The 27584-nt window shown below is 33.0% G+C and overlaps 5 protein-coding genes across 5 annotated transcripts; 1 reads left to right on the top strand and 4 right to left on the bottom strand.

Annotated features, from left to right (window-relative positions):
• Positions 1 to 3540: 3540 nt before the first annotated feature.
• Positions 3541 to 4875, bottom strand: LOC110623196 (aspartic proteinase nepenthesin-1). The gene has a single exon (XM_021768124.2). The coding sequence runs from the start codon at positions 4873 to 4875 to the stop codon at positions 3541 to 3543; it is 1335 nt and encodes a 444-aa protein (XP_021623816.2).
• A 1358-nt stretch (positions 4876 to 6233) lies between these two features.
• LOC110623194 (aspartyl protease UND) lies at positions 6234 to 7562 on the bottom strand. The gene has a single exon (XM_043960132.1). It carries the CDS (start codon positions 7560 to 7562, stop codon positions 6234 to 6236), a length of 1329 nt encoding a protein of 442 aa, XP_043816067.1.
• A 9916-nt stretch (positions 7563 to 17478) lies between these two features.
• Positions 17479 to 18306, bottom strand: LOC122724605 (probable aspartic protease At2g35615). The gene has a single exon (XM_043960131.1). The coding sequence runs from the start codon at positions 18304 to 18306 to the stop codon at positions 17479 to 17481; it is 828 nt and encodes a 275-aa protein (XP_043816066.1).
• Positions 18307 to 20339: 2033 nt separating this feature from the next.
• On the bottom strand, positions 20340 to 21668 carry LOC110623191 (aspartyl protease UND). Its single transcript, XM_021768120.1, has one exon. The coding sequence runs from the start codon at positions 21666 to 21668 to the stop codon at positions 20340 to 20342; it is 1329 nt and encodes a 442-aa protein (XP_021623812.1).
• Positions 21669 to 25435: 3767 nt separating this feature from the next.
• On the top strand, positions 25436 to 26750 carry LOC110623193 (transcription factor MYB27). Its single transcript, XM_043960431.1, has 5 exons — positions 25436 to 25585; positions 25712 to 25857; positions 25948 to 26077; positions 26165 to 26262; positions 26350 to 26750. Coding segments are annotated over exons 1-5 (693 nt in total). The 5' UTR covers positions 25436 to 25583; the 3' UTR covers positions 26667 to 26750.
• Positions 26751 to 27584: the final 834 nt, after the last annotated feature.

Raw genomic sequence — 27584 nt, 5'->3', positions numbered from 1 at the left:
ATTAATTTTTTATTTATTTGAGTTTATATTCAACCCGTCCGACTCAAATTGATCCAAATAATTTTTGGATCCATTGTTCTACGCATGAACCTGCGGCAAATTAAATCGCCAAGGTACAATTCTATCCCAAGTACAAAGCTGATGATCGTGACATTTTTTCCTACTAAATTTGCAATATTCTGATCGCAACTAAATCATATATAATTACTAAATCAGAACCGAACTCTTGGTATTGTGGTTTGCTTGTACCTTCAGCGGCTTCATCTCATCTCATACGAGCAGTCCTTTCCTCGCAGGTCCACTAATCCTATACAATTTATCTAATCCAAGCGGCTCTTGTCCCAAGCACAATGAAACATTGTTTAATACAACAATTTGCAGACAAATCAAAATTTTGCAGGCATTTTCCTGATAATAGTTGTATCGACACATGCCAACATTCTGTGCCGTATTAGTAGTCAAGTAAGAGGTGGACTTGATCTACAAGCTAGTTTAATTTCATTTTCTGAAGGTTGACAAAAGTCTATGTTTCTATTTTGGAGCTCATTTGTTGTGTCAGCTGGAGTACTTAGAATTTTTGGGCAAGAAGTTGCTGAACTTCCCCTAGTTGCAACAAGTAATGGTAATCAGGGGAAGGTGAGCTTATCATGTGGATGTTGTGCATTATGCCTGGTTAATTTCATTTGCATTGTCCTTGAGCCTTCCTAAGTCCATTAAGCAAAAGTTCGCTTATTTTGCATTTGGCTCAACCATGTTTGTTGAAATGTACTGTAATAGTTTTATGTATTATAGTTTTAGCCGTTGGACTATAGTGCTTTCTAAAGCTTTATTTATGGAGCAATTTACTTTCTCAGGGATATTTCCAATTATTGTTCTCCTGCATAGAGAAGTTGCTGGCTTTTTTAAATGTTCAGGGCGTTGTGCTCCCTGCTGCTGAAGAAGCAGAATCTATATGGACTGATAAATTCGGTTTTCAAAAGATAAAACCAGATCAGGTACATCATATCTAATTACCAAACGTGCACATGCATCTCTATATTAACCTAATCTTTTTGAACATCAAGGGCAACTGGATTTTAAAAGCCTAATCTTTTTGAACCTTAAATATAAACTTTGTACAATTGTAGTCATAAATCAAACCTAATTTTATGAAAATTAAATTTTTGTACTTTCATAATTTTCTTTCTTTTTTGTTTGAGACAATATAAAAACCTCAGTTATGCCTTGTAATTGGTATCAAAGTGACAGAATCACTATATATAACAACAATAAAATCACAATATTTGCTCCTCCAGATGAAGAAGCTCTTGGCCTTGTTTCTTGGTTACCATGTTGCAAAATCCAAGATTGACAAAGAAGCTTTTGATTCAGGACAGCTATCTGAGGGCTCTGAGATACTTGCGTTGTATATTAATCTAGATATTGTTAAGGTCAGTAGGCTTAACGTCACAGCACCCAAGAGTGGCTGTCCTTCCATATATCAATGGCGTAAAGATAAAAAAATAGAACATCTACAATGATGGGAGCGTGCTTGTTCATGGGGTTGAAGACACCTTTCACCCCGAGATTCGTTTTCCAACTGAATGTGTGAATCAACAGCATATGGATTTCTTCATGCGTATGCTCTTCACTGCCTTTGGTAAGGCCAAAAACATTTTCTTTCAGCCATTCTAATTTTCTATCTATTAATAGATTTTCTCTTTTACTTGCAAACATCCATATCTTTGTTTAGTATGTTTCCATGTAATTACCGATATTTGTTATGGCATCTGTGTAGGTTTCGTTATGGCATCTGTGTAGGCATATAATGCCGAAAATTATACATGTGAAAAAGAGGAATGCAATTCTTGAATGGATTGCCATCCTGAGTCCGTGATTGCCATTTGTTTGGAATCCAATTTTCCCTTTCTTGTAAATATTAGAGTCCCATTTTAAGTAATTTTTGTGAAAAGATTTTGTTCGTCTTATCTTTTTTTTTTTTTTAAAAAAACTTTGTCGTCGTCTATTATATATTAATATTCCCAATGCATTTTTCAGTTTGTATAATGGAAGATTAATAATTCAGTTTTGAAGTGTGTCCAAACCAATTACTTGCGTGATTGGACTCTGCTGCAAGAAAGACGATTAGTTTGGCTTCTTCAATGATTGGGTGTATGAGTTGATTAAAATTCAAATCCAACCAAAACTCCACTCTATATAAAAACTGCTGCCTCTTTTAATATATCCCACAACTGCACTGCTAATCTAATGGCATCTACTTCTCTTGTACCCTTTTTAATTGTTTTGGTTTTCCTTCAGTTGAATCAGATATCGTCGGCACAGTGTGAAGAGCCGCCGCGAGGTGAGGTTAGATATCCAGATATACGTCATTTGGTATTGTACAAGTATGGGGCATATGCAGATAATTCAAAAGGAGGTTGTCACAAGGAATTTTTCCCATCAGATGATGAGGTGACAGTGATCATAAATAATATTACAAAAGCCTTATGGGATGCTGGTTATAAGATCATGTCTTTGATTCTTGAGAAAAGGCTAATCTCAGTTACGCCTTATAATTGGTATCAACGTGATAGAATCACTATATATAAAAACAATACAATCACTATATTTGCTCCTCCAGATGAAGAAGCTGCTGGCATTGAGAACTATGAGTTTCTTGGTTATCAGATTGCAAAATCCAAGATTGACAAAGAAGCTTTTGATTCAGGACGCCTGTTTGAGGGGTCTGAGATACTTACGTTGGATATTAATTCAGATGTTAAGGTGAGTACTCTAAAGGTAACAGAACCCAAGAGTGGTTGTCCATCCATCAATGGCGTAAAGATCACAAAATGGAACATTTACAACGATGGGAGTGTGGTTGTTCATGGGGTTGAAGATTTCTTTCATCCCAAGTTTCGTTTCCCGAGCGGATTTGACGATCAATGGGAGAAGGAATCCCTCAAGGATACCTTTAGTAAGGTGTTAAATGGCTCTCTTTGAAATATCAAACAATCGCTACAACTTGAAGAACTCCAGGCCTGCATATTCCAACATCTATTGGCTAGTATTTTAGTTTTTTTTTTTTTTTTTTTTTTTAAAAGATTTTTTTCTCTTTAATTCCATGTTTAGAATTTTTTCTCTCATGCTAGATTTTTTTTTTTCGTCTACAGTTCATACTATAAAATTGATTAATAATTAAATAATTACTCCTTCATCGTATCGTAGAAATTATAAAATATAAATATTTTTTAAAAATAATAAATTTATATTATTTTTAATATATATTAAACATGAACGTTTTAGAAAATTAATAATTTATTAAAAGGAGCAGAGTGACCAATAATAAGAAGTGGATGAAAAAGGAAGCATCGGTGTTTTTAAGAGAGTGGTAAAAAGGAGAAAACTTAAAGCAACCAATAACAATAAAAAGATGGCAGAACCCACGATATGCTTATTTAGTTCTTTAAAATCATATATAGAAAAGATCAAAATACATAGAAAACATTGTTAAAATTCCTCTATCTGAATAAGACGAACCCAATAAAACATTAATAAAAGCTAACCCTCATAAACTTGACAATCAATACTCTCCAGATATAATTTCTTCTCTTGCAAATCATAAGCTACGTTATGGTTTTGTTGAGCCATGACACCTATGACAGTTGCATCCTGAAAAGGCTTGTCTGGAAGACGAGAGCTTGGATAAACAGCCATGCAAAATATAGATGCGGTAGCTTGATAAAATATACCATCAAATCCCACTTCTAAAACAGCTTCTTCACTAAAGTGGTAGACCACTTCTGGAAAGTTTGTTAGGTTCTGAGCCATGGTACCTTCATAGCACAAACACCATCTACATTCCTTCGTGTCTACTATAGAATCACCCAATATCCTCTTCACCTCATTCCTAAACCTGTAATACGCTTCGTTCACCAGCCAAGTAGCCACACTTCCGGAGTCTATGATTACTCCAGATAGCTTGCTTTTATCTGTTATGTTTCTTATAAACACTTTCTTATCAATATCAAGCGTGTTTTCTCCAATGCTTATTTCTTGAAGATTTAAATAGTAATGTAATTCACTCATCTCCAGAGGTGTTGTATCTCCCTCTAAGCGTGCCTCATCTCCTAAGATCAAGCGATTATAGTTGTAGTTGGGATCATAAAAGTCCCCAATGCAGTAAGAGAATTTGTTTGCTAGTTGCCTCGCCATAGATAGCTTTTTCGGTCCAAGGCCAAAAACACCATTGATACCACCATCAATATATTCTTTGTTAACTTTACTACAACCAAATATTACTTCAGGAACAACAACTATATTTTCATCTGATTCGAAGAGGAGTTGCTCAGTAGCTGCATTTCCTGTTGATGGAGGAGCATTGACATATGAAATATTATAAGTGCACTGCTCATTTATACAACTAGAACTAGGAAAATATGAGCAGAACTCTGATTTGCAAGGCATACTGGCATATGTAGATGATTTTAAAGGATCTAACAATGGAATTGGACTACGTCGGGAAATATACCAATTTGGGGAGCATTGTACCCATAATAGGTTACTTGCAGTGTCCATGACGGCTAGTTGTGAGATCGCTGGATTGCCTATATAAAAACGTACTAGAAATAGCAAGCCCATGTCAGTCCCAGCAGCTAGATCAGTTTTGTAATTAGTGAAGCGTGCAAGTGAGTTTTCAAAAATGAATTTGGCTTTATCTTCTATGCTGTGGTGGGGGTTATGAAATGGGGAGTGAATAGAATTGCGGTGGATTAGTTTGGTGATCAATTTTGTAGGTTTGGTTTTGGCTTCTAAAACATTGGAGGCGTAGCAGAACATGGTGAAAGTTGCATACAGGAAGAATAGAAGCACAATTCTTGAGTGATGGATCGCCATGACTGAAATATATTGTTATGCTATTTCTCCAAAATGCACACAGCTTTATATAAGTCCCTGATTAGGGTTACTTGTGATAGAAGTGGAGATGGGGAAGCTTGATCAAATGGATGCATGGAAACACAAATAATATATGATATTACAAAAAAATGAATAGTAAGATAGTTCATGCATTTGGTTTGATCCAACCTCTTCAAACTTGCCCATGCAATTTAAGTGTGGCCATCACGCAATTTCACGTTAATGTTTTTTCAATAGATAAATGGTGATATGTAAATTAAATAAAAGATATAAAATTAAAATTATAGCAGAATTCATGTAAATTAAAATAAATATCTTTGTATAGAGAACAAATTTTAGTCAACTATGAGCTAATAATGGATGCTTTCCCATTTTCAAACTGAGTAACTAGTTTTTATCGAAAATTTTTGTTTTTATAATGTGTACAGATATCTAATGAATCAAACTATTTTTTTTTTTAATAAAGTTACAAAATTATAGAAGATTAAAAAGAGTTGAATCTAAAACCTTGAGTGCAATAAATCAAAAATATTTATATTATGTACTTATATGACATGTAGGAGTATGAAATTAAAAATTAGAAATTAGAAATTATTACAATTAATTTAGACTCCAATAAAAATTTAAAACATGTCATTATAGTAAAAATATTCCTTTTATCATGAGGTATAATTTATTCCAAGAAGCCCTAGTGACAAGAGTAAATAAAGTTCGCACTCCAAGGTTTAACCTGGTGGAAAGTGCATCCTGTACTCTTGAAAGGTCTAAGGTTCGACTCCCCCAACCCCCTATTTCAAAAAAAAAAAAAAGAGTAAATAAAGTTCACTTGATATAAGGGATTAACTTTTATTTCGAATAAACATTTTACCCAAGAAAATGCACAACCTTATTGTAAACTCGATGTATTAAAAAAGAAGAGATACATGAAGAATGATTTGTCTATATCTAAAAGGATTTCTTTTTTATTTTCTCTCTCTTTCTCTTCCCACTTAAATCAGTTGGTAATTAACTGGAAATTTGTGAATATATTCTTCAGCTTATTATGTTGCCAAATCTATGTTAGTTGGTGAGATTGATGCTAAATTATTTAGTCATGTTGGTTGATGATCTATGTTATTTTTTAATTTAATCATAAATCATTACTTTATTATTTTAAATTAACATAAAATATTATATTTTAAAGTATAATTGAAATTCAAATTAAAAAAAAAAATTAAAATCAAAATCAAAATATAAATATAAATAAAACTAGAACTAAAATCGAAAATCAAACACTTCTAATTTGTATGTATTAATACACTCTAAACAAAGTAATACATAATAAACATTAATTATAGCTAACCTTCATAAACTTCACAATCAATACTCTCAAAATATAATTTCTTCTCATGCAAATCATAAGCTATGTTATGGTTTTGTTGAGCCATGATGCCTATAACGGTGATATCCCAGAAATGCTTATAAGGAAGATGAGAACTTGGATAAACAGCCATGCAGAATGTAGATGTTGTAGCTTCATAAAATATGCCATCAAACCCTACTTCTAGATCAGCTTCTTCACTAAAGTGGTACACCACTTCTGGAAAGCCTTTTAGGTCTTCATTCATATTACCTTTGTAGCACAAACACCATCTACATTCATCCATGTCTTCTATGATAGAATCACTCAATATCCTCTTTACTTCATTCCTAAACTTGTAATAAGCTTCGTTAATCAGCCAAGTAGCAATACTTCCCGAGTCTATGATTACTCCAGTGAGCTTGCTTTGATCTGTTAAGTTTCTTTTGAACACATTCTTATCAATATCAAGCTTGTTATCTCCTATGCTTATTCCTTGTAGGTTTAAATAGTAATGTACTTCACTCATTTCTAGAGATGTTGCATCGCCCTCTAAACGCGCCTCATCTCCTAAGATTAAGCGGTTATAGTTGTAGTTGGGATCATAAAAGTCACCAATACAGTAGGAGAATTTGTTTGCTAGTTGCCTGGCCATAGAAATATTTTCTGGTCCAAGGCCAAAAACACCATTAATACCATTATCAATATATGTCTTCTCAACAGTGCTGCAGCCAAATATTACTTGAGAAACAATAACTATATTTCCGTCTGATTCAAAGAGGAGTTGCTCAGTAGCTGCATTTCCTACTGATGTAGGAGCATTGACATATGATATGTTATAAGTGCAATGCTTCTTGATACAACTATTATCAGGAAAATGCCTGCAAAATTTTGATTTGCAGAGAATGTTGGCATATGTCGATGATTTTATAGGATCTAACAATGGAATTGGACTGCGTCGAGCAGAGCATTGTACCCATAGTAGGCTACTCGCTGTGTCCATGACGGCTAGCTGCGGGATGGTGGGGTTGCCTATGTAAAAACGTACTAGAAATATGAACCACATATGAGTTCCAGGAATCAAATAAGTTTTGTAATTATGATTAGCGAAGCGAGCAAGTGAACTTTCAAAAATGAATTTGGCTTTATCTTCTATGCTGTGGTGGGGGTTATGAAATGGGGAGTGAATAGAATTGCGGTGGATTAGTTTGGTAATCAATTTTGTAGGTTTGGTTTTGGCTTCTGAAACATTGGAGGCATAGCAGAAAATGATGGAAGTTGCATATAGGAAGAATAGAAGCACAATTCTTACGTGATGGATCGCCATGACTGAAATATATTGTTATACTATTTCTCCACAATGTACACAGTTTTATATAAGTCCCTGATTAGGGTTACTAGTCGTAGAAGTGGAGATGGTGAAACTTGATCAAATGGATGCATGGAAACACAAATAATATGTGATATTACAAAAAAATGAATACTAAGATAGTTCATGTATTTGGTTTGATCCAACCTCTCCAAACTTGTGCATGCAGTTTCTCTTTCCAATTTTTTTTTTCAGTTGATAAATGGAAACATGATGCATAAAATGGTTCAAATTGGTTCAGCTTTTACTGTGACACTGTGGTAGCTTGCATATGCTTCATAAATCTTTAAACAAATGCAAAGAGATAGAGATACACATTTTTGTTTCCTGCTACCTTCCAGAAACACCATCATAATCCTTCTGCACCTTTTTAACATTCCTATCCTCATTATTAATTTCTTTTCAATCATATTAAATAAAATAATACAATTTTTTCTGACATGTCACAACATAAACACAAATATATTTCGCTAATATTTCATATCAGTGAAGTGGCAAATATATAAATAATTAATAATAACAGATAAAAGAAAATATTGTTAAAATCAGAATACATATATTTCAATACTACATATAATTTTTTAAAAAAATTTCGATCCATCCTCTTTTAGTGATTTTAGTCTGATTTGCGTTTGTATGATTTGAATCTCAAATTCAATTAGCGCAATTAAAATTTTGAATCCAAACCCAATTTAAATCATAGCAATTCACAATGTTTCATTATGGAAGCAAATTGTTTGTTATAATAAGTCTTCTTTCCTACAGATTGATAAAGGATTTTGGTTACTTGGAAAATGGTGAAAGTGGTTACATGTGATGCCAAGGAATAGGACAAGACAACATATAAACATATTTTCCAAGAAATTCAAAAAGAAAATGAAGAATGCAGCTTCTAAAAGTCAAAAGTAGGAATTGGAAATTCACCTACTGGTAACAGTTTTAGGGATTCTAATATTTTAATCCTGGGCATCGAAGTGCAACAGTTTATCAAAAAATAATAATATTTAGGATATGTTTTCTCAAAGAAGTTGCTTTTTTTTAAAAAAAAAACAAACTTATTTTTATTGTTTAGTAATAATTTTTAAAAATAAAATAAATAGCATTGTTGTATACAAATTTAGTGATATCAACAAAATTTTTAAAATTTTAAAAAATGACTTTTTAAGAGAAAGCTATTTCTCTTTAATAAAAAAAATTATTCTCATTAACTAATTTTTTAACTTTATTAAAATTAATTTTTTATTTATTTGAATGTATATTGTACCGGTCCGACTCAAATTTACCCAAATAATTTTTGTATCATTATTCCACTTGTAAACATGTAAATCTTTAATTTACCGTAAAACCGAAACCTGTAAATTTTTAATTTACCATAAACCGCCGAGGTAAGATTCTATCCCAAGTATACAGCTGATCGTGACATTCTTTTCTGCTAAATTTGCAATGGTATTATCACAACTGAATCGGATATAATTACTAAATTAGTACCGGACTCTTAGGTATCGTAGTTTGTTAGTAACTTGAGCAGTTTCACCTCGTCTCATACGGTAGTCCTTTTCTCGCAGATCCACTAATCTGCACAATTTATCTGATCCAGGCGGCTCTTGTCCCAAGCATAATGAAACATTGTTTAATACAACAATTTGCAGACAAATCAAAATTTTGCAGGCATTTTCCTGATAATAGTTGTATCGACACATGCCAACATTCTGTGCCGTATTAGTAGTCAAGTAAGAGGTGGACTTGATCTACAAGCTAGTTTAATTTCATTTTCTGAAGGTTGACAAAAGTCTATGTTTCTATTTTGCAGCTCATTTGTTGTGTCAGCTGGAGTACTTAGAATTTTTGGGCAAGAAGTTGCTGAACTTCCCCTAGTTGCAACAAGTAATGGTAATCAGGGGAAGGTGAGCTTATCATGTGGATGTTGTGCATTATGCCTGGTTAATTTCATTTGTATTGTCCTTGAGCCTTCCTAAGTCCATTAAGAAAAGTTCGCTTATTTTGCATTTGGCTCAACCATGTTTGTTGAAATGTACTGTAATAGTTTTATGTATTATAGTTTTAGCCGTTGGACTATAGTGCTTTCTAAAGCTTTATTTATGGAGCAATTTACTTTCTCAGGGATATTTCCAATTATTGTTCTCCTGCATAGAGAAGTTGCTGGCTTTTTTAAATGTTCAGGGCGTTGTGCTCCCTGCTGCTGAAGAAGCAGAATCTATATGGACTGATAAATTCGGTTTTCAAAAGATAAAACCAGATCAGGTACATCATATCTAATTACCAAACGTGCACATGCATCTCTATATTAACCTAATCTTTTTGAACATCAAGGGCAACTGGATTTTAAAAGCCTAATCTTTTTGAACCTTAAATATAAACTTTGTACAATTGTAGTCATAAATCAAACCTAATTTTATGAAAATTAAATTTTTGTACTTTCATAATTTTCTTTCTTTTTTGTTTGAGACAATATAAAAACCTCAGTTATGCCTTGTAATTGGTATCAAAGTGACAGAATCACTATATATAACAACAATAAAATCACAATATTTGCTCCTCCAGATGAAGAAGCTCTTGGCCTTGTTTCTTGGTTACCATGTTGCAAAATCCAAGATTGACAAAGAAGCTTTTGATTCAGGACAGCTATCTGAGGGCTCTGAGATACTTGCGTTGTATATTAATCTAGATATTGTTAAGGTCAGTAGGCTTAACGTCACAGCACCCAAGAGTGGCTGTCCTTCCATATATCAATGGCGTAAAGATAAAAAAATAGAACATCTACAATGATGGGAGCGTGCTTGTTCATGGGGTTGAAGACACCTTTCACCCCGAGATTCGTTTTCCAACTGAATGTGTGAATCAACAGCATATGGATTTCTTCATGCGTATGCTCTTCACTGCCTTTGGTAAGGCCAAAAACATTTTCTTTCAGCCATTCTAATTTTCTATCTATTAATAGATTTTCTCTTTTACTTGCAAACATCCATATCTTTGTTTAGTATGTTTCCATGTAATTACCGATATTTGTTATGGCATCTGTGTAGGTTTCGTTATGGCATCTGTGTAGGCATATAATGCCGAAAATTATACATGTGAAAAAGAGGAATGCAATTCTTGAATGGATTGCCATCCTGAGTCCGTGATTGCCATTTGTTTGGAATCCAATTTTCCCTTTCTTGTAAATATTACAGTCCCATTTTAAGTAATTTTTGTGAAAAAATTTTGTTCGTCTTATCTTTTTTTTTTAAAAAAAGCTTTGTCGTCGTCTATTATATATTAATATTCCCAATGCATTTTTCAGTTTGTATAATGGAAGATTAATAATTCAGTTTTGAAGTGTGTCCAAACCAATTAGTTGCGTGATTGGACTCTGCTGCAAGAAAGACGATTAGTTTGGCTTCTTCAATGATTGGGTGTATGAGTTGATTAAAATTCAAATCCAACCAAAACTCCACTCTATATAAAAACTGCTGCCTCTTTTAATATATCCCACAACTACACTGCTAATCTAATGGCATCTACTTCTCTTGTACCCTTTTTAATTGTTTTGGTTTTCCTTCAGTTGAATCAGATATCGTCGGCACAGTGTGAAGAGCCGCCGCGAGGTGAGGTTAGATATCCAGATATACGTCATTTGGTATTGTACAAGTATGGGGCATATGCAGATAATTCAAAAGGAGGTTGTCACAAGGAATTTTTCCCATCAGATGATGAGGTGACAGTGATCATAAATAATATTACAAAAGCCTTATGGGATGCTGGTTATAAGATCATGTCTTTGATTCTTGAGAAAAGGCTAATCTCAGTTACGCCTTATAATTGGTATCAACGTGATAGAATCACTATATATAAAAACAATACAATCACTATATTTGCTCCTCCAGATGAAGAAGCTGCTGGCATTGAGAACTATGAGTTTCTTGGTTATCAGATTGCAAAATCCAAGATTGACAAAGAAGCTTTTGATTCAGGACGCCTGTTTGAGGGGTCTGAGATACTTACGTTGGATATTAATTCAGATGTTAAGGTGAGTACTCTAAAGGTAACAGAACCCAAGAGTGGTTGTCCATCCATCAATGGCGTAAAGATCACAAAATGGAACATTTACAACGATGGGAGTGTGGTTGTTCATGGGGTTGAAGATTTCTTTCATCCCAAGTTTCGTTTCCCGAGCGGATTTGACGATCAATGGGAGAAGGAATCCCTCAAGGATACCTTTAGTAAGGTGTTAAATGGCTCTCCTTGAAATATCAAACAATCGCTACAACTTGAAGAACTCCAGGCCTGCATATTCCAACATCTATTGGCTAGTATTTAGTTTTGTTTTTTTCTTTTAAAAGATTTTTTTCTATTTAATTCCATTAGAATTTTTTTTCTCTCATGTTTGGTTTTTTTTTTCTCTTTAATTCCATGTTTATAATTTTTTTTCTCTCATACTAGGTTTTTTTTCGTCTACTGATTAATCAAGTTACGGGGAAATATAATTATAAACTATCTTTTATATTTTCGTACTATAAGATTGATTAATTATTAAATAATTAATCCTTCATCATAGAAATTATAAAATATAAATATTGTTTAAAAATAATAAATTTATATTATTTTTGATATATATTAAACATGAAGATTTTAGAAAATTAATAATTTATTAAAAGGAGCAGAGTGACCAATAATAAGAAGTGGATGAAAAAGGAAGCATCGGTGTTTTTAAGAGAGTGGTAAAAAGGAGAAAACTTAAAGCAACCAATAACAATAAAAAGATGGCAGAACCCACGATATGCTTATTTAGTTCTTTAAAATCATATATAGAAAAGATCAAAATACATAGAAAACATTGTTAAAATTCCTCTATCTGAATAAGACGAACCCAATAAAACATTAATAAAAGCTAACCCTCATAAACTTGACAATCAATACTCTCCAGATATAATTTCTTCTCTTGCAAATCATAAGCTACGTTATGGTTTTGTTGAGCCATGACACCTATGACAGTTGCATCCTGAAAAGGCTTGTCTGGAAGACGAGAGCTTGGATAAACAGCCATGCAAAATATAGATGCGGTAGCTTGATAAAATATACCATCAAATCCCACTTCTAAAACAGCTTCTTCACTAAAGTGGTAGACCCTGGAAAGTTTGTTAGGTTCTGAGCCATGGTACCTTCATAGCACAAACACCATCTACATTCCTTCGTGTCTACTATAGAATCACCCAATATCCTCTTCACCTCATTCCTAAACCTGTAATACGCTTCGTTCACCAGCCAAGTAGCCACACTTCCGGAGTCTATGATTACTCCAGATAGCTTGCTTTTATCTGTTATGTTTCTTATAAACACTTTCTTATCAATGTCAAGCGTGTTTTCTCCAATGCTTATTTCTTGAAGATTTAAATAGTAATGTAATTCACTCATCTCCAGAGGTGTTGTATCTGTTAGATAATAATGCAAAAATATTTACTGCACTTTTACTGTTAGTTTTAATAAGTCAATGTTTGTTATTTTAGTTCCTATTTTATTGTTGACGTGAGATATTTAGTATCCACGAAATCTGGGTTTTTGATCATTTTGTGATTGTATTTAAAGAGCATTTGATGAATAAAAGGAGATCCCATTTTTTCCCTCATATTCTCTGTTCTGCTCTGTTTTTATTAACATCTGGTATCAGAGCCTGGTTCTCGTCCAGATGGCTTATAATTCAGTAGGAGTTAATCTCTCACAACCTTCGGTTCCAATCCTTCGAGGAATCGACAATTATGATATCTGGAGTGTCAAAATGAAAACTCTTTTCCTTTCTCAAGAGTTATGGGATTTTGTGGAGAATGGTTACAACGAAACAGCATCCGCTGAAACTCTCAAAGACTTGCTGAAGAAAGATAACAAAGCTCTTTTCCTCATCCAACAAGCTGTAGATGATGCTATTTTTCCTCGAATTTCTGCTGCAACAAAAGCGAAAGTAGCATGGGATATACTTCACACTAACTACCAAGGTGTTGAGAAGGTGGTTACAGTAAAGCTGCAGACACTTCGCAGGAAGTTTGATTGCTTTGTTATGAAGGATAGCGAGTCTATGCATGAATATTTCAATAGAGTAATGGAAGTTGTAAACCAAATGCGAAAGTACGGGGAGCGATTGTCTGATCAAAAGGTTGTGGAGAAAATTTTGCGGAGTTTGCCCAAGAAGTACGAGTCTGCCGTAGCTGCAATAGAAGAATCGAAGAACTTAAGCACCCTGACTATTGATGAGTTGATGGGTTCTTTACAATCCCATGAAGATAGGCACCGCGGTTACGAAGAAGATGATGTAGAAAAAGCCTTTCATGCCAAGTTGCAGATATCTAAAGAAGGAGAAAATTATAGCAATGACCATAATAATCGCGGTGGACATTCTTCGCATGGAAGAAGAGGAGGCAGAGGTAACAGAGGGGGTGGACGAGCTGGTGGTCAGAGTCAGAATTACAACACTGAAACCAGTAAAGGTGAAAATCGTTCCCGTAATTTTACATGCTATAATTGCGGGAAACAAGGTCATATAGCGAAGTATTGTCGACAGAAAGGAAATCAAGCAAATTTGGTCGAGCAAGAGAATAAAGATGAATGTGAAAGTTTATTTCTTGCTGCCTTGGCTACTAAAGAATGTGATTCTAATGTGTGGTATATGGACAGTGCTAGCAGTAAACATGTGACTGCTAATTTGGGGGCTTTTGTTTGTTTGGATAAGTCCTTCAAATCCAATGTTAAAATGGCGGATGGAACAATTCGTCAAGCCCATGGCAAAGGAATTGTGAAGATGAATGATTGTGAGATTAAAGATGTTCTCTACGTGCCTGATTTGGACTCAAGTCTTTTAAGCGTCGGTCAATTTATGAGAAAAGGGTATTCACTCCTGTTTGAAGATTTCTCCTGCAGCGTATTTTCAGATGCAACAAAAAAGAATATGTTATTTCGCGTCCCAATGAGCGACAATAATATGTTCCCTCTTGATCTTGATGACCAACAGAAAGCACTGGCAGTTTCATTAGAAGATGATGATTGGTTGTGGCATCACAGGTATGGACATTTAAACTTTACCAGCTTAAGTTTAATGTCTAAAACTAATTTGGTGGATGGATTACCTGTCATACATTCTGTTGATGATGTGTGTGAAAGTTGTGTGATTGGAAAACATCATAGAGATTCTTTTCCCAAAGGCAAAAGCAGAAGAGCTTCTCAAACAGCTGAACTTATACATGCTGATGTTTACGGGCCGATGCGTACTTCATCTCTTAATGGCAGCAGGTACTTTGTTGTCTTTGTAGATGATTATAGTCGAATGACTTGGGTTTTCTTTCTTAAAAATAAATCAGAGGTGCTGCCAACATTCAAGAAATTCAGGAGCGTGATTGAAAAACAAAGTGGCAATGCAGTAAAAATTTTGCGGACGGATCGAGGAGGTGAATTTATCTCTGCAGAATTTGACAAATTATGTGAAGATTTTGGGATTCAAAGGCAGCTTACAGCAAGTTATACTCCCCAACAGAATGGGGTGGCGGAGAGGAAAAATAGAAGTCTTGTGGAGATGGCCAAGAGTATGTTGAAAGCCAAAAATCTTCCAAAAAGTTTTTGGGCAGAAGCTATTCATACTGCTGCCTACATTCTTAACCGGAGTTCTACATCAGCTTTATCAAATCAAACACCATTTGAAGCTTGGAATGGGTGGAAACCAAAGGTAAAACATTTTAAGATCTTTGGTTGTGTTGCTTATGTGTTAGTGCCATCTCAAAAGAGAGGAAAACTTGATGAAAATAGTGTGAGGTGTATTTTTGTGGGTTACAGTATGGAAACTAAAGGTTATCGTTTTTATGATCCTCTTTACAAAAAATTAATAATTAGCCGTGATGTCATTTTTGATGAGAAAAGTGAATGGAGTTGGAGTGAGATGCAGCCAGGGGTACATTTTTCACAAAATAATGAAGAATTTATTCCTGAACAAATTCAAAATGAAGGTAACAATGGTGGTTCAGATTCATCATCTCCAAATACTCCCATTTCCAGTCCTTCTAGTTCGACATCATCCTCTTCATCAAGTACACCTCCACGAAAATGGAGATCCTTACAGGAGGTTTATGAGCAACTTGATGAATGTCATCTTGTGGTCACTCAAGAACCAAGCAGTTTTGAAGAAGCAACAAAAATCATAGAATGGCAAAAGGCAATGGATGAAGAGATGGATGCCTTAGAGAAAAACAAAACGTGGGAGTTGGTTGACTTGCCATTTGGTAAAGAAGTTGTGGGGCTGAAATGGGTGTACAAGGTAAAACACAAGCCTGATGGGTCTATCCAGAGACACAAAGCTCGGTTAGTTGCACGTGGTTATATGCAGCGTGAAGGTGTTGACTTCGAAGAAACATTTTCTCCAGTGGCAAGGTTTGACACTATTCGAGCTACTCTTTCTATTGCTGCTTATCTTAACTGGAAAGTTTTTCAGTTTGATGTCAAATCGGCCTTTTTAAATGGTATTTTGGAAGAAGAGGTTTATGTGCAACAACCGAAGGGCTATGAAATTTCTGGTGAAGAAAAGAAAGTGTACAGGTTGAAGAAAGCTCTCTACGGCCTCAAGCAGGCTCCGAGGGCCTGGTATGGGAGAATCGACTCACATTTTTGCAGAAATGGTTTTCAAAAGAGTGCAAGCGAGCCCACTTTGTATGTCAAGAGAAAAGCAGACAATGAGGTATTGATCATTTGCCTTTATGTGGATGACTTAATCTATACTGGAAATAGTATTGAGTTATCCACTGAATTTAAGAAGATTATGGTGACCGAATTTGATATGACTGATTTGGGACTCATGAGTTATTTTTTGGGTTTGGAAGTGAGTCAAGGTAAAGCTGGAATTTTTGTTTCACAACAAAAATATGTGAATGATCTGCTTACAAAATTTAACATGAAAGATTGCAATTCAGTCACAACTCCAATGATCACAAACCATAAATATTGCTTGGATGATGGAGAAGAGAAAGTAGATTCTCAATTATATCGGAGTTTGGTGGGAAGTTTACTTTATTTGACGAATAGTCGTCCGGATATTTTGCAAGCAACTAGTCTCCTGTCAAGATTTATGCAAAGTCCGAGCAAGGTTCATTTTGGTGCTGCGAAGAGAGTGTTAAGATACTTAAAGGGAACCTCTTCTTATGGGCTGTTCTATTCTAGCTCAGACAATTTTAAATTGTATGGTTTCTCTGACAGTGATTGGGCAGGTTCCTTGGATGACCGTAGAAGTACTACAGGATATTTATTCTTGCTTGGGTCTAGTGCCATATCCTGGAGTTCTAGAAAACAACCATCCACAGCATTATCGTCGTCTGAAGCTGAATATATGGCAGTCACCTCAGCAACTTGTCAAGCTGTTTGGCTCAGACGAATTCTGCAAGATATGAAGTTTGAGCAGAAAGAAGCAACTGTTATCTACTGTGATAATCAGTCCACAATTTCAATGGCCAAAAATCCAGTTCATCACCAAAGGACAAGGCACATTGATATTCGTCATCATTTTATAAGGGAGCAGGTTGCGGAAGGAAGTATCCAGTTAGAGTTTTGCAATTCAAGAGAGCAAGTAGCTGATTTGTTTACAAAAGCTCTTCCTCTTGAGAAGTTTGCATATCTCAGAGATAAGTTACAAGTTATAGATTTTTGCATTAAGGAGGAGTATGTTAGATAATAATGCAAAAATATTTACTGCACTTTTACTGTTAGTTTTAATAAGTCAATGTTTGTTATTTTAGTTCCTATTTTATTGTTGACGTGAGATATTTAGTATCCACGAAATCTGGGTTTTTGATCATTTTGTGATTGTATTTAAAGAGCATTTGATGAATAAAAGGAGATCCCATTTTTTCCCTCATATTCTCTGTTCTGCTCTGTTTTTATTAACAGTATCTCCCTCTAAGCGTGCCTCATCTCCTAAGATCAAGCGATTATAGTTGTAGTTGGGATCATAAAAGTCACCAATGCAGTAAGAGAATTTGTTTGCTAGTTGCCTCGCCATAGATAGCTTTTTCGGTCCAAGGCCAAAAACACCATTGATACCACCATCAATATATTCTTTGTTAACTTTACTACAACCAAATATTACTTCAGGAACAACAACTATATTTTCATCTGATTCGAAGAGGAGTTGCTCAGTAGCTGCATTTCCTGTTGATGGAGGAGCATTGACATATGAAATATTATAAGTGCACTGCTCATTTATACAACTAGAACTAGGAAAATATGAGCAGAACTCTGATTTGCAAGGCATACTGGCATATGTAGATGATTTTAAAGGATCTAACAATGGAATTGGACTACGTCGGGAAATATACCAATTTGGGGAGCATTGTACCCATAATAGGTTACTTGCAGTGTCCATGACGGCTAGTTGTGAGATCGCTGGATTGCCTATATAAAAACGTACTAGAAATAGCAAGCCCATGTCAGTCCCAGCAGCTAGATCAGTTTTGTAATTAGTGAAGCGTGCAAGTGAGTTTTCAAAAATGAATTTGGCTTTATCTCCTATGCTGTGGTGGGGGTTATGAAATGGGGAGTGAATAGAATTGCGGTGGATTAGTTTGGTGATCAATTTTGTAGGTTTGGTTTTGGCTTCTAAAACATTGGAGGCGTAGCAGAAAATGGTGAAAGTTGCATACAGGAAGAATAGAAGCACAATTCTTGAGTGATGGATCGCCATGACTGAAATATATTGTTATGCTATTTCTCCAAAATGCACACAGCTTTATATAAGTCCCTGATTAGGGTTACTTGTGATAGAAGTGGAGATGGTGAAGCTTGATGAAATGGATGCATGGAGCCACAAATAATATGTGATACTACAAGAAAATGAATAGTAAGATAGTTCATGCATTTGGTTTGATCCAACCTCTCCAAACTTGCCCATGCAATTTAAGTGTGGCCATCTGCAATTTCACGTTAATGTTTTTTCAATAGATAAATGGTGATATGTAAATTAAATAAAAGATGTAAAATTAAAATTATAGCAGAATTCATGTAAATTAAAATAAATATCTTTGTATAGAGAAGAAATTTTAGTTAACTACCAGCTAATAATGGATGTTTTTCCATTTTCAAACCGAGTAACTAGTTTTTATCGAAAATTTTTGTTTTTATAATATGTACATATATCTAATGAGTTAAACTTTTTTTTTTTAAACAAAGTGACAAAATCATAGAAGATTGAAGAGAGTTGAATCTAAAATGTATGAGTGCAATAAATAAAAAATATTTATATTATATACTTATATTACACGTAGGAGTATGGAATTAGAAATTAAAAATCTTCAATAAAAATTTAAAACATGTCATAAGAATATTATTTTTGTCATGAGATATAATTCATTGCAAGAAGCCCTCTGAGTGCTAAGAGTAAACAAAGTTCATTTGATATAAGGGATTAACTCTCTTATTTCGGATGAACTTTTTTACCAAAGAAATGTGCAACTTGATTGTAAACCCAACGTATCTAAGAAAAAGAGATAGACTAAAAGGATTTAATTATATTTAACTAGTTCGAAATAATATTTTGAGTACTACGGGAAGCTGAAGTACCCCTACACGCTTGAATTGTGATAAGAGAATCTTCTTCTATAATAGAGCGAAAAAAGCCTATACTTTTAGCAAAAAAAGTGTTTTTTGACAGCAATGTTCTCTAATTGTAAGGGGTCTGAGATAAAGACCCGCGAATAACAACACCAGTCATAACACTTCTGGAAGGAACACGAACAATAACCGCAGAGACTCTTGAATTCGAATTTTTATCCCAAGTTGCATCAAAGTTAAGCTATACGAAACCGGGAGGAGGAGGTTGCCAAGAATGTTGAGGTTAATGAACTAACAGCTGTTGATCCACTTCTGATTGATGCAGGAAAAGATGAGGGTTGGAGATGGCTTCTCTAAAATCATCTCGACTTTTGATTGCCAAACTAATAGACTCTTCGGCTGATTTAGATATTTGATTGACTTTTGATTGCCAAATTAACAGACTCTTCAGTTGATTTAAATATTTGATTGAAAGTGAAAGTATTCCTATCTTTCCATATTTGATAAAGATTCAAGAGATTAATTTATAAACTTTTTAAAAATCTGAAATATTCCTGCTTCACACGAAATTAGGACAGGACTGGAGTAAAATAAACAGATTTCTTAACAATTAAATCAGGTTTTAAAATTAAATTGAGCTACTCAATAAATTGAATGTTTAAATTGATTTTACTCTGTCAATTATTTCTATTTAAACTGAATTCTAATAATCCATTGTAAAATATATTTAACTTTTCTCTATTAGTGGTGTGAGCTTTCAGAAAGATCAATCAATTTTTTTTAGAGTAATTTTTATTAAGTACGACTTTTTCATTTGTACTCCATATATACTTGAACCATAGAATGCGCTTTTTTCTTAAATTTTTTATTTAATTTGTTTCCATTGTTAACATATAATCACATAATTATAAACATTATCAAATATGTAAATTCTTTTTAATAATTAATTATTTTCACTTAGAAGATCAATGTTTAGGTAAGGGTGCATGGAGATTTTGGAGTATTTTCATGCTAAGTTTTTTCCTTAGATTAAAAATTAAAATAAATAATTTTTCTTTAAAAATAGAACTATATTCTTAATTGATATTTCTGATTTATTTTAGGAGATAGGATATTAGATAGAAAATTATCTGAATAAAGTAATACATAATAAAACATTAATTACAGCTAACCTTCATAAACTTCACAATCAATACTCTCAAAGTATAATTTCTTCTCTTGCAAATCATAAGCTATGTTATGGTTTTGTTGAGCCATGATGCCTATAACGGTGATATCCCAGAAATGCTTATCAGGAAGATGAGAACTTGGATAAACAGCCATGCAGAATGTAGATGTTGTAGCTTCATAAAATATGCCATCAAACCCTACTTCTAGATCAGCTTCTTCACTAAAGTGGTACACCACTTCTGGAAAGCCTTTTAGGTCTTCACTCATTTCACCTTTGTAGCACAAACACCATCTACATTCATCCATGTCTTCTAAGATAGAATCACTCAATATCCTCTTCACTTCATTCCTAAACTTGTAATAAGCTTCGTTAATCAGCCAAGTAGCAATACTTCCCGAGTCTATGATTACTCCAGTTAGCTTGCTTTGATCTGTTAAGTTTCTTTTGAACACATTCTTATCAATATCAAGCTTGTTATCTCCTATGCTTATTCCTCGTAGGTTTAAATAGTAATGTACTTCACTCATTTCTAGAGATGTTGCATCGCCCTCTAAACGCGCCTCATCTCCTAAGATTAAGCGGTTATAGTTGTAGTTGGGATCATAAAAGTCACCAATACAGTAGGAGAATTTGTTTGCTAGTTGCCTGGCCATAGAAATATTTTCTGGTCCGAGGCCAACAACACCATTAATACCATTATCAATATATGTCTTCTCAACAGTGCTGCAGCCAAATATTACTTGAGAAACAACAACTATATTTCCGTCTGATTCAAAGAGGAGTTGCTCAGTAGCTGCATTTCCTAGTGATGTAGGAGCATTGACATACGATATGTTATAAGTGCAATGCTTCTTGATACAACTATTATCAGGAAAATGCCTGCAAAATTTTGATTTGCAGACAATGTTGGCATATGTCGATGATTTTATAGGATCTAACAATGGAATTGGACTGCGTCGAGCAGAGCATTGTACCCATAGTAGGCTACTCGCTGTGTCCATGATGGCTAGCTGCGGGATTGTTGGGTTGCCTATGTAAAAACGTACTAGAAATATGAACCACATATGAGTTCCAGGAATCAAATAAGTTTTGTAATTATGATTAGCGAAGCGAGCAAGTGAACTTTCAAAAATGAATTTGGCCTTATCTTCTATGCCGTGGTGGGGGTTATGAAATGGGGAGTGAATAGAATTGCGGTGGATTAGTTTGGTGATCAATTTTGTAGGTTTGGTTTTGACTTCTGAAATAACGGAGACGTAGCAGAAAATGGTGAAAGTTGCATAGAGGAAGAAGAGAAGCACAATTCTTGAGTGTTGGATTGCCATGACTGAAATATATTATTATACTATTTCTCCACAATGTACACAGCTTTATATAAGTCCCTGATTAGGGTTCCTAGTCATAGAAGTGGAGATGGTGAAACTTGATCAAATGGATGCATGGAAACACAAATAATATGTGATATTACAAGAAAATGAATAGTAAGATAGTTCATGCATTTGATTTGATCCAACCTCTCCAACCTTGCCCATGCAGTTTCTTTTTCCATTTTTTTTTTCAGTTGATAAATGGTAACATGATGCATAAAATGGTTCAAATTGATAAAAAAGAAAAAAAAAAAAGAAAAAAAAAAAGAGCTAAGTTCTAGTGGACAGTTTGTGTGGTGGACTAGTGGATCTGAGTAGTGGACCACTACTGTCTAACAACTCAATAATTAAATTCGAATTATATATATTAGCCAAGCCCAAAATAAATTTGTTTGGGATAATCTTTTTACACAAAGTTTAGTTATTTCAAGGTGTAATTTTATTATAAAATTAAGAAATTAATTCTAAACTAACTTTAATTGAAGTAAAAGAACATTACATCATGTAAAAACGACATATATGAAAAAATTTTAAGTTATGGTATCATACCCAGCCCATAATAAAAAAGAAGGCCCATAAATTTATATATATATAAAATTATTATTATTAAAATAAAATTAAAAAAATAATAAATAAATAAATAAATATTAATAAAAAAATAACATTAAAGAGCTCTGGTTTCTTCCCGAAACCAGAGCCCCCGCGGAAGAAACCACAGCCCCCACTTTCCCTCCTCACCTCTTCTTCTCACAGAAACAGAGAAGCTCTGTTAATTTTACAAAAAAAAAAAATTTCCTTTTATTATTAATCCAAATTTCCTCTACCAATCAATCTATAGAATTTCAAAATTCTTAACTAAATCCTTATTTAAATTAATATTCTAATCAAAAATTCAATAATAATTTTTTATAAAAATTTCAATAATTGCATAAATGAATTTTATCTCTTTTATTCAAATTATTACGATATAATTTATTTTTAGTTGAACCCAATTAATAAAATTCTATATTTTTTTTGGATTAATGATTTTAATAGGATTAATCCAAATAATCTTTATAGTTTATTGTGTATTTTTATTGAACTTATAATTTTGAGAGGTCTAACTATATCAAAATATTATTAAATTTTTTTAAAAAATATATACATAAATATATTTAAAATTTTACATTTTACGTTTTATATTTTCATTCTAAAATATTTGTTATTACTTGATATATTATTTTTTTGTTAATTCCAGAGGAGGATCCATTTTTTAGGATAGATAATAGAGATAGTCTTACGATCTAAGATTATTTTGTTCTAGGATCCATTTTTTGATTCTTGGGTATTGTGGTTCGCTAGTACTTCGGGTGGCTCTACCTCGTCTCTCACGTTTGCGACCTCATGGTCGCAACCCCTTTCTCGCAGGCCCACTAGCTCCACACAATTTGTCTGACCTAGAGTGGCTCTGATTACAATTGAAACAGTCCGGCCCAAACTGACCCAAATAACTTTTGCACCCATTTTCCACTTGGTCCAAAATAATTAACCCAAATTATTTAGTAGTTTCGTGTTAGTTATTATATACAAATCAATTTTCTTTAAATCTATCGATGTGGGACAAATCAGCTGCCGCAAATTCGTAAACAAACAGCTGACCGTTACATATTTATATATGTATATATGATATTTTATTTATTTAAAATGAAAAAGGATAAAATGAATTTGCATTTCTTGAATGAATGAAAATTGAATTTAAAATATAACTGAATAAATAGCCGATTATATGCACCGAACAGATAACACCTTAATGATTTATTTTCAGTTTAGTATATATTTATACTGTTTTTGGGACAATGCTTGATATACAGACAATTTTTGAAGTGTATGTTAGGTGGTCACCCTTTGAAATAGTTCTGCACATGTGTATGACCAGTATTTTATTAGTTCTTAAGCCAATATTGTCATCATAGAGTTTAAGATACTAGCATTACTCTCATACTGTCATTATTTTATTTTATCACACCTGATATGCCAGCATTATCTATAGGAAGCATGTTATGAATTTATGTAGATTTTATTTTTCACATTTATAATTTTTTGATTTATTATCCATAAGTGAAATTTTAGCATTTTATATTCAGTTTATTTTATATTAATTGAATTAAATTGTATTTATTCTGCTGACTTATTTTAGCTAAATATTTGGTACTATTAAATATTTAAACTTTATCTTTTTTTCCTTTGTTATTTATTTATCCGCTCACTGAATCAATTGTACTCATCCCTTATACTTTTAATATTATAAATCATTTTTGGTGATCCACAGTAGTCTTCAACTTCTAGTTTTGTCCTTCCTTGCACTTCGTCCACTCAGAATTTAGTGGAGGTCGGGTCAATTCTAAGTTCTTTGTAATTTTTTTTGTAATTTTGAAAGATAATATATAAATTATATATTCAAGTGCTAGATATATTATGTTTGGTGTAAATATATTATGAATTGATTAAATCATCCACCGATCCCTTTTTCATATTTAATATTTTAAAATTATAACAGATTATACGAATTTATATATATATGAGAGAAAATTTCGTCAATTTTTCGAGTCATATTTATTTTTATAGATTAGACAATGAATGTGACATATGAGTACAAGCAACATGCAGTATGTTGAAAATACTACTGAAACAAAAAAAAGTAAATATTTAAATTTTATTCAAAATATGATTTCTAAACTTTAATAACTTTTTCAGAAAAATTTATGATAGGTAGCATGAAAAAGAAAATGATTAGAGCTGTATACAGTTCTTAAGAGCTCAAATTGAATTAAAAAATTATATTAAAATTGAAAAAATTAATATTATAAAAATTAAATTAAATTTATTTAATCATTTAATTTTAATTTTGATTTTTTGTTAATAAATATAGCATAACATCAAATCATATTTAAGATTGAGCAGTATTCGATTTAAACGGAAAAAAATCGATTGAATTAAATTAATTTAAAATTTTAATTTCATTTTTTATTTATTTCGGTTTAATTTAATTTTTAATTTCAAAATTTTCAGTTATTTTGATTTAATTCGATTTTGATAAAAAAAATTGAAAAAATCAAATCGATTAATGATAACAGTATATTATTTTTTATAACATAGAGAGATTAGATCATATTAAAATTAAAATATTTTAATTAAATTTTAAAATACTAAAAATGAAGTATAAAAAATAAAAAAATTTATTAAGAATTTAAATTGATCAAATTGAATTAAATTAAATCAAATCAAATCAGTTCGATTTAATTTCTGATCAAAATTAATTCGATTTAATTTTTATAAATATTAAAATTTTAATTTTTAATTTATTTAATTCTATTCGATTTCCGAGTCTAACTACCGAATGCTAAGCCCTAATCATATTACATCTTTGAGTCAAAGACAGTCTTTGATGTAACCGTCATCTAAGTGCTATAGTAAAGACTTAAATTGGTCGAGCTGTGGTAGCTTGCATATGCTTCATAAATTTATAAACAAATGCAAAGAGATAGAGATACACATTTTTGTTTCCTGCTACCTTCCAAAAACACCATCATAATCCTTCTGCACCTTTTTAACATTCCTATCCTCATTATTAATTTCTTTTCAATCATATTAAGTAAAATAATACAATTTTTTCTGACAATCACAAGCATATTTTGCTAATATTTCATATCAGTGAGTGGCAAATATATAAATAATTAGGAAGCTAATTAATATCTGCAAATTGCAGTGCTTGCAATTTGTAGTAATGAACAACCTTTGAAAGGGATTATTGCTAATTAAAGACATCTTAGTCTTGAACCTATCTATCCAAAGGTGGAGTGCCCACAAACTAGTGTTATCCACGTATTGGCGGCCATGTAGGTTTTTTTTTTCTTTTTTAGCTCATCCTTGCTTTTGCTTTTGATCCCTATTACATAGATACTTAACCTTTTGCCACCTTTGCTCCTCATATAAGAAGATTGAACCCTCTCTGATGTTTTCAGGACAATAATGGCTTCCCAAGCAACAGCTACTCAAGAAGTCAATAAATACCGTAAAGGGACTTGGCTAGAGGAAGAAGATGAGCAATTAGTGACTTTTGTAACCCTTTTCGGGGATCGAAAATGGGATTTCATAGCAGAAGCATCTGGTAGATTTTCTACATAGGATAGATTCAAGATGTTCATTTCTTGATTTTTGTGATGAATTCTGTCGTAAACTGTTTTTAAATTATTTGCAGGTCTAAAGAGGACAGGCAAGAGTTGCAGGCTGCGATGGCTGAATTACCTCCGCCCTAATCTTAAGCGTGGTCAGATAAGTGCTGAAGAAGAGCAAATTATTGTCCAGCTTCATGAGCTATGGGGTAACAAGTAATGTTGCCTTCTGCTAGTGCATGCAGTTTAATTACAAAGAAATATTTCTTGAGTACTGATAGAGTAATATTTATTCTCTTGCAGGTGGTCAAAGATTGCTCGAAGGTTGCCTGGAAGAACCGACAATGAGATCAAGAACTACTGGAGAACTCATCTGAAAAGGAAACTGCAAGCTCAAGAAGGTGCAATGCATATTAATTTACCCCTACTCAAATACAATTTTCTCTTTTATACTTAATTACAAAGTAATTTTCCATGCTTTGTGGCAGGAAAGCAAGATTTCTTATATCAGAAAACGGATCCAAGTTCCTGGAATTATGACATGGAAGAGTATAAATCTGTAGGAACGACAGATTCCTCCTTGGACCAGAACTATGAGTTATCGAGTTTCACATACTTGAATTCACCATATGAAACAAGGTTACATGATTGGATGTCATCAGAGTTATCAGGTGATAAAACTGAAGTGAAAATTCATGGGGATTGTGGAGGTTTTGATTCGAATTTCTGTTATCTGAAATGGAATTCTGAAGATGGTGACAATAGCGTATCGGATTCCTTGGGCTCTCTCTGGGATATGAACTGAGCTTTCTTACACTCGGAGGTTGATGAAACAGACATGTTAACTGTGTCATAAGTACCAGCTTGTATAAATTTCAAGTTTCACTTCTCTCTCTCTCAGAAGTATACATTTGTTTTTTTTTCCTGCTAATTAACATAGGATTATAGAATTATAATGTCCAATAAATCCCAGAAGCCAATATTAATGGATAAGTGAGGCAAATACCTAATTAAGCACTCAAAATAGAACTTAAGAGCGGCAATTCAGGAAAACTTATCCAATAGATAGAAGCACAAGAACTTGGAATTAACTATATTAATTTTTGCCATTATTGAGAAGGGATCATTAGTAGCTAATTACGCTTTGCAGACATCACTCTCTCCTGTTCATGGAGCAGATATAATTTAAAATTATAAAAGCTAGCAATCTCATATGTTCTCTATGATATTCAAGGGCCATCAGTCGATGAAGTTTGATCAAAATGCCAAAGGATAACATATAATAGATTTGACCAAATATATTATTTATAAAATATGAAAAAGAAAGAAGCCAACATGAACTGGACAAACTTTAGTTGATGTCACACGCTGTTTAAGGGAAATATCACCTTTTTTTTTTCATTTTCCTCTTTGACTTTTTTAAATAACCATAAAAAAAAATTCTTGAGCATCCAATTTGTTATGAAAACCTATCAGATATTCTAATTTATTGGACTAAAACTAAATTATATCGGAGTTAATGACTTCCGCAAGTACTTCTCGCTTCCTTTGAGATGGAAAATACCGTATGAACCACTCATTTTAACACTCATTAATTATTTAAAAATTATTTAATTATTTAACAGTTTAAAATGAAGATAAAGAGTAAAACCACCGTAAAAAAAAAAATAAAAATATCTAAGTCCTAATGTATGTCAAGTTGCATCTATTTTAAAAAATATCT

Source organism: Manihot esculenta, chromosome 9 (genome assembly GCF_001659605.2).
Source record: "Manihot esculenta cultivar AM560-2 chromosome 9, M.esculenta_v8, whole genome shotgun sequence".
NCBI classification, from domain to species: domain Eukaryota; kingdom Viridiplantae; phylum Streptophyta; class Magnoliopsida; order Malpighiales; family Euphorbiaceae; genus Manihot; species Manihot esculenta.
This window is presented reverse-complemented; position numbering and strand designations above follow the sequence as displayed.

Coding starts and splice junctions, on each gene's coding strand:
- LOC110623196 (XM_021768124.2), bottom strand. CDS start 4,875: ATGGCGATCCATCACTCAAGAATTGTGCTTCTATTCTTCCTGTATGCA.
- LOC110623194 (XM_043960132.1), bottom strand. CDS start 7,562: ATGGCGATCCATCACGTAAGAATTGTGCTTCTATTCTTCCTATATGCA.
- LOC122724605 (XM_043960131.1), bottom strand. CDS start 18,306: ATGGCGATCCATCACTCAAGAATTGTGCTTCTATTCTTCCTGTATGCA.
- LOC110623191 (XM_021768120.1), bottom strand. CDS start 21,668: ATGGCAATCCAACACTCAAGAATTGTGCTTCTCTTCTTCCTCTATGCA.
- LOC110623193 (XM_043960431.1), top strand. Junction 25,858..25,947: donor TTTCATAGCAGAAGCATCTG/GTAGATTTTCTA, acceptor AATTATTTGCAG/GTCTAAAGAGGACAGGCAAG. Junction 26,263..26,349: donor GAAACTGCAAGCTCAAGAAG/GTGCAATGCATA, acceptor GCTTTGTGGCAG/GAAAGCAAGATTTCTTATAT.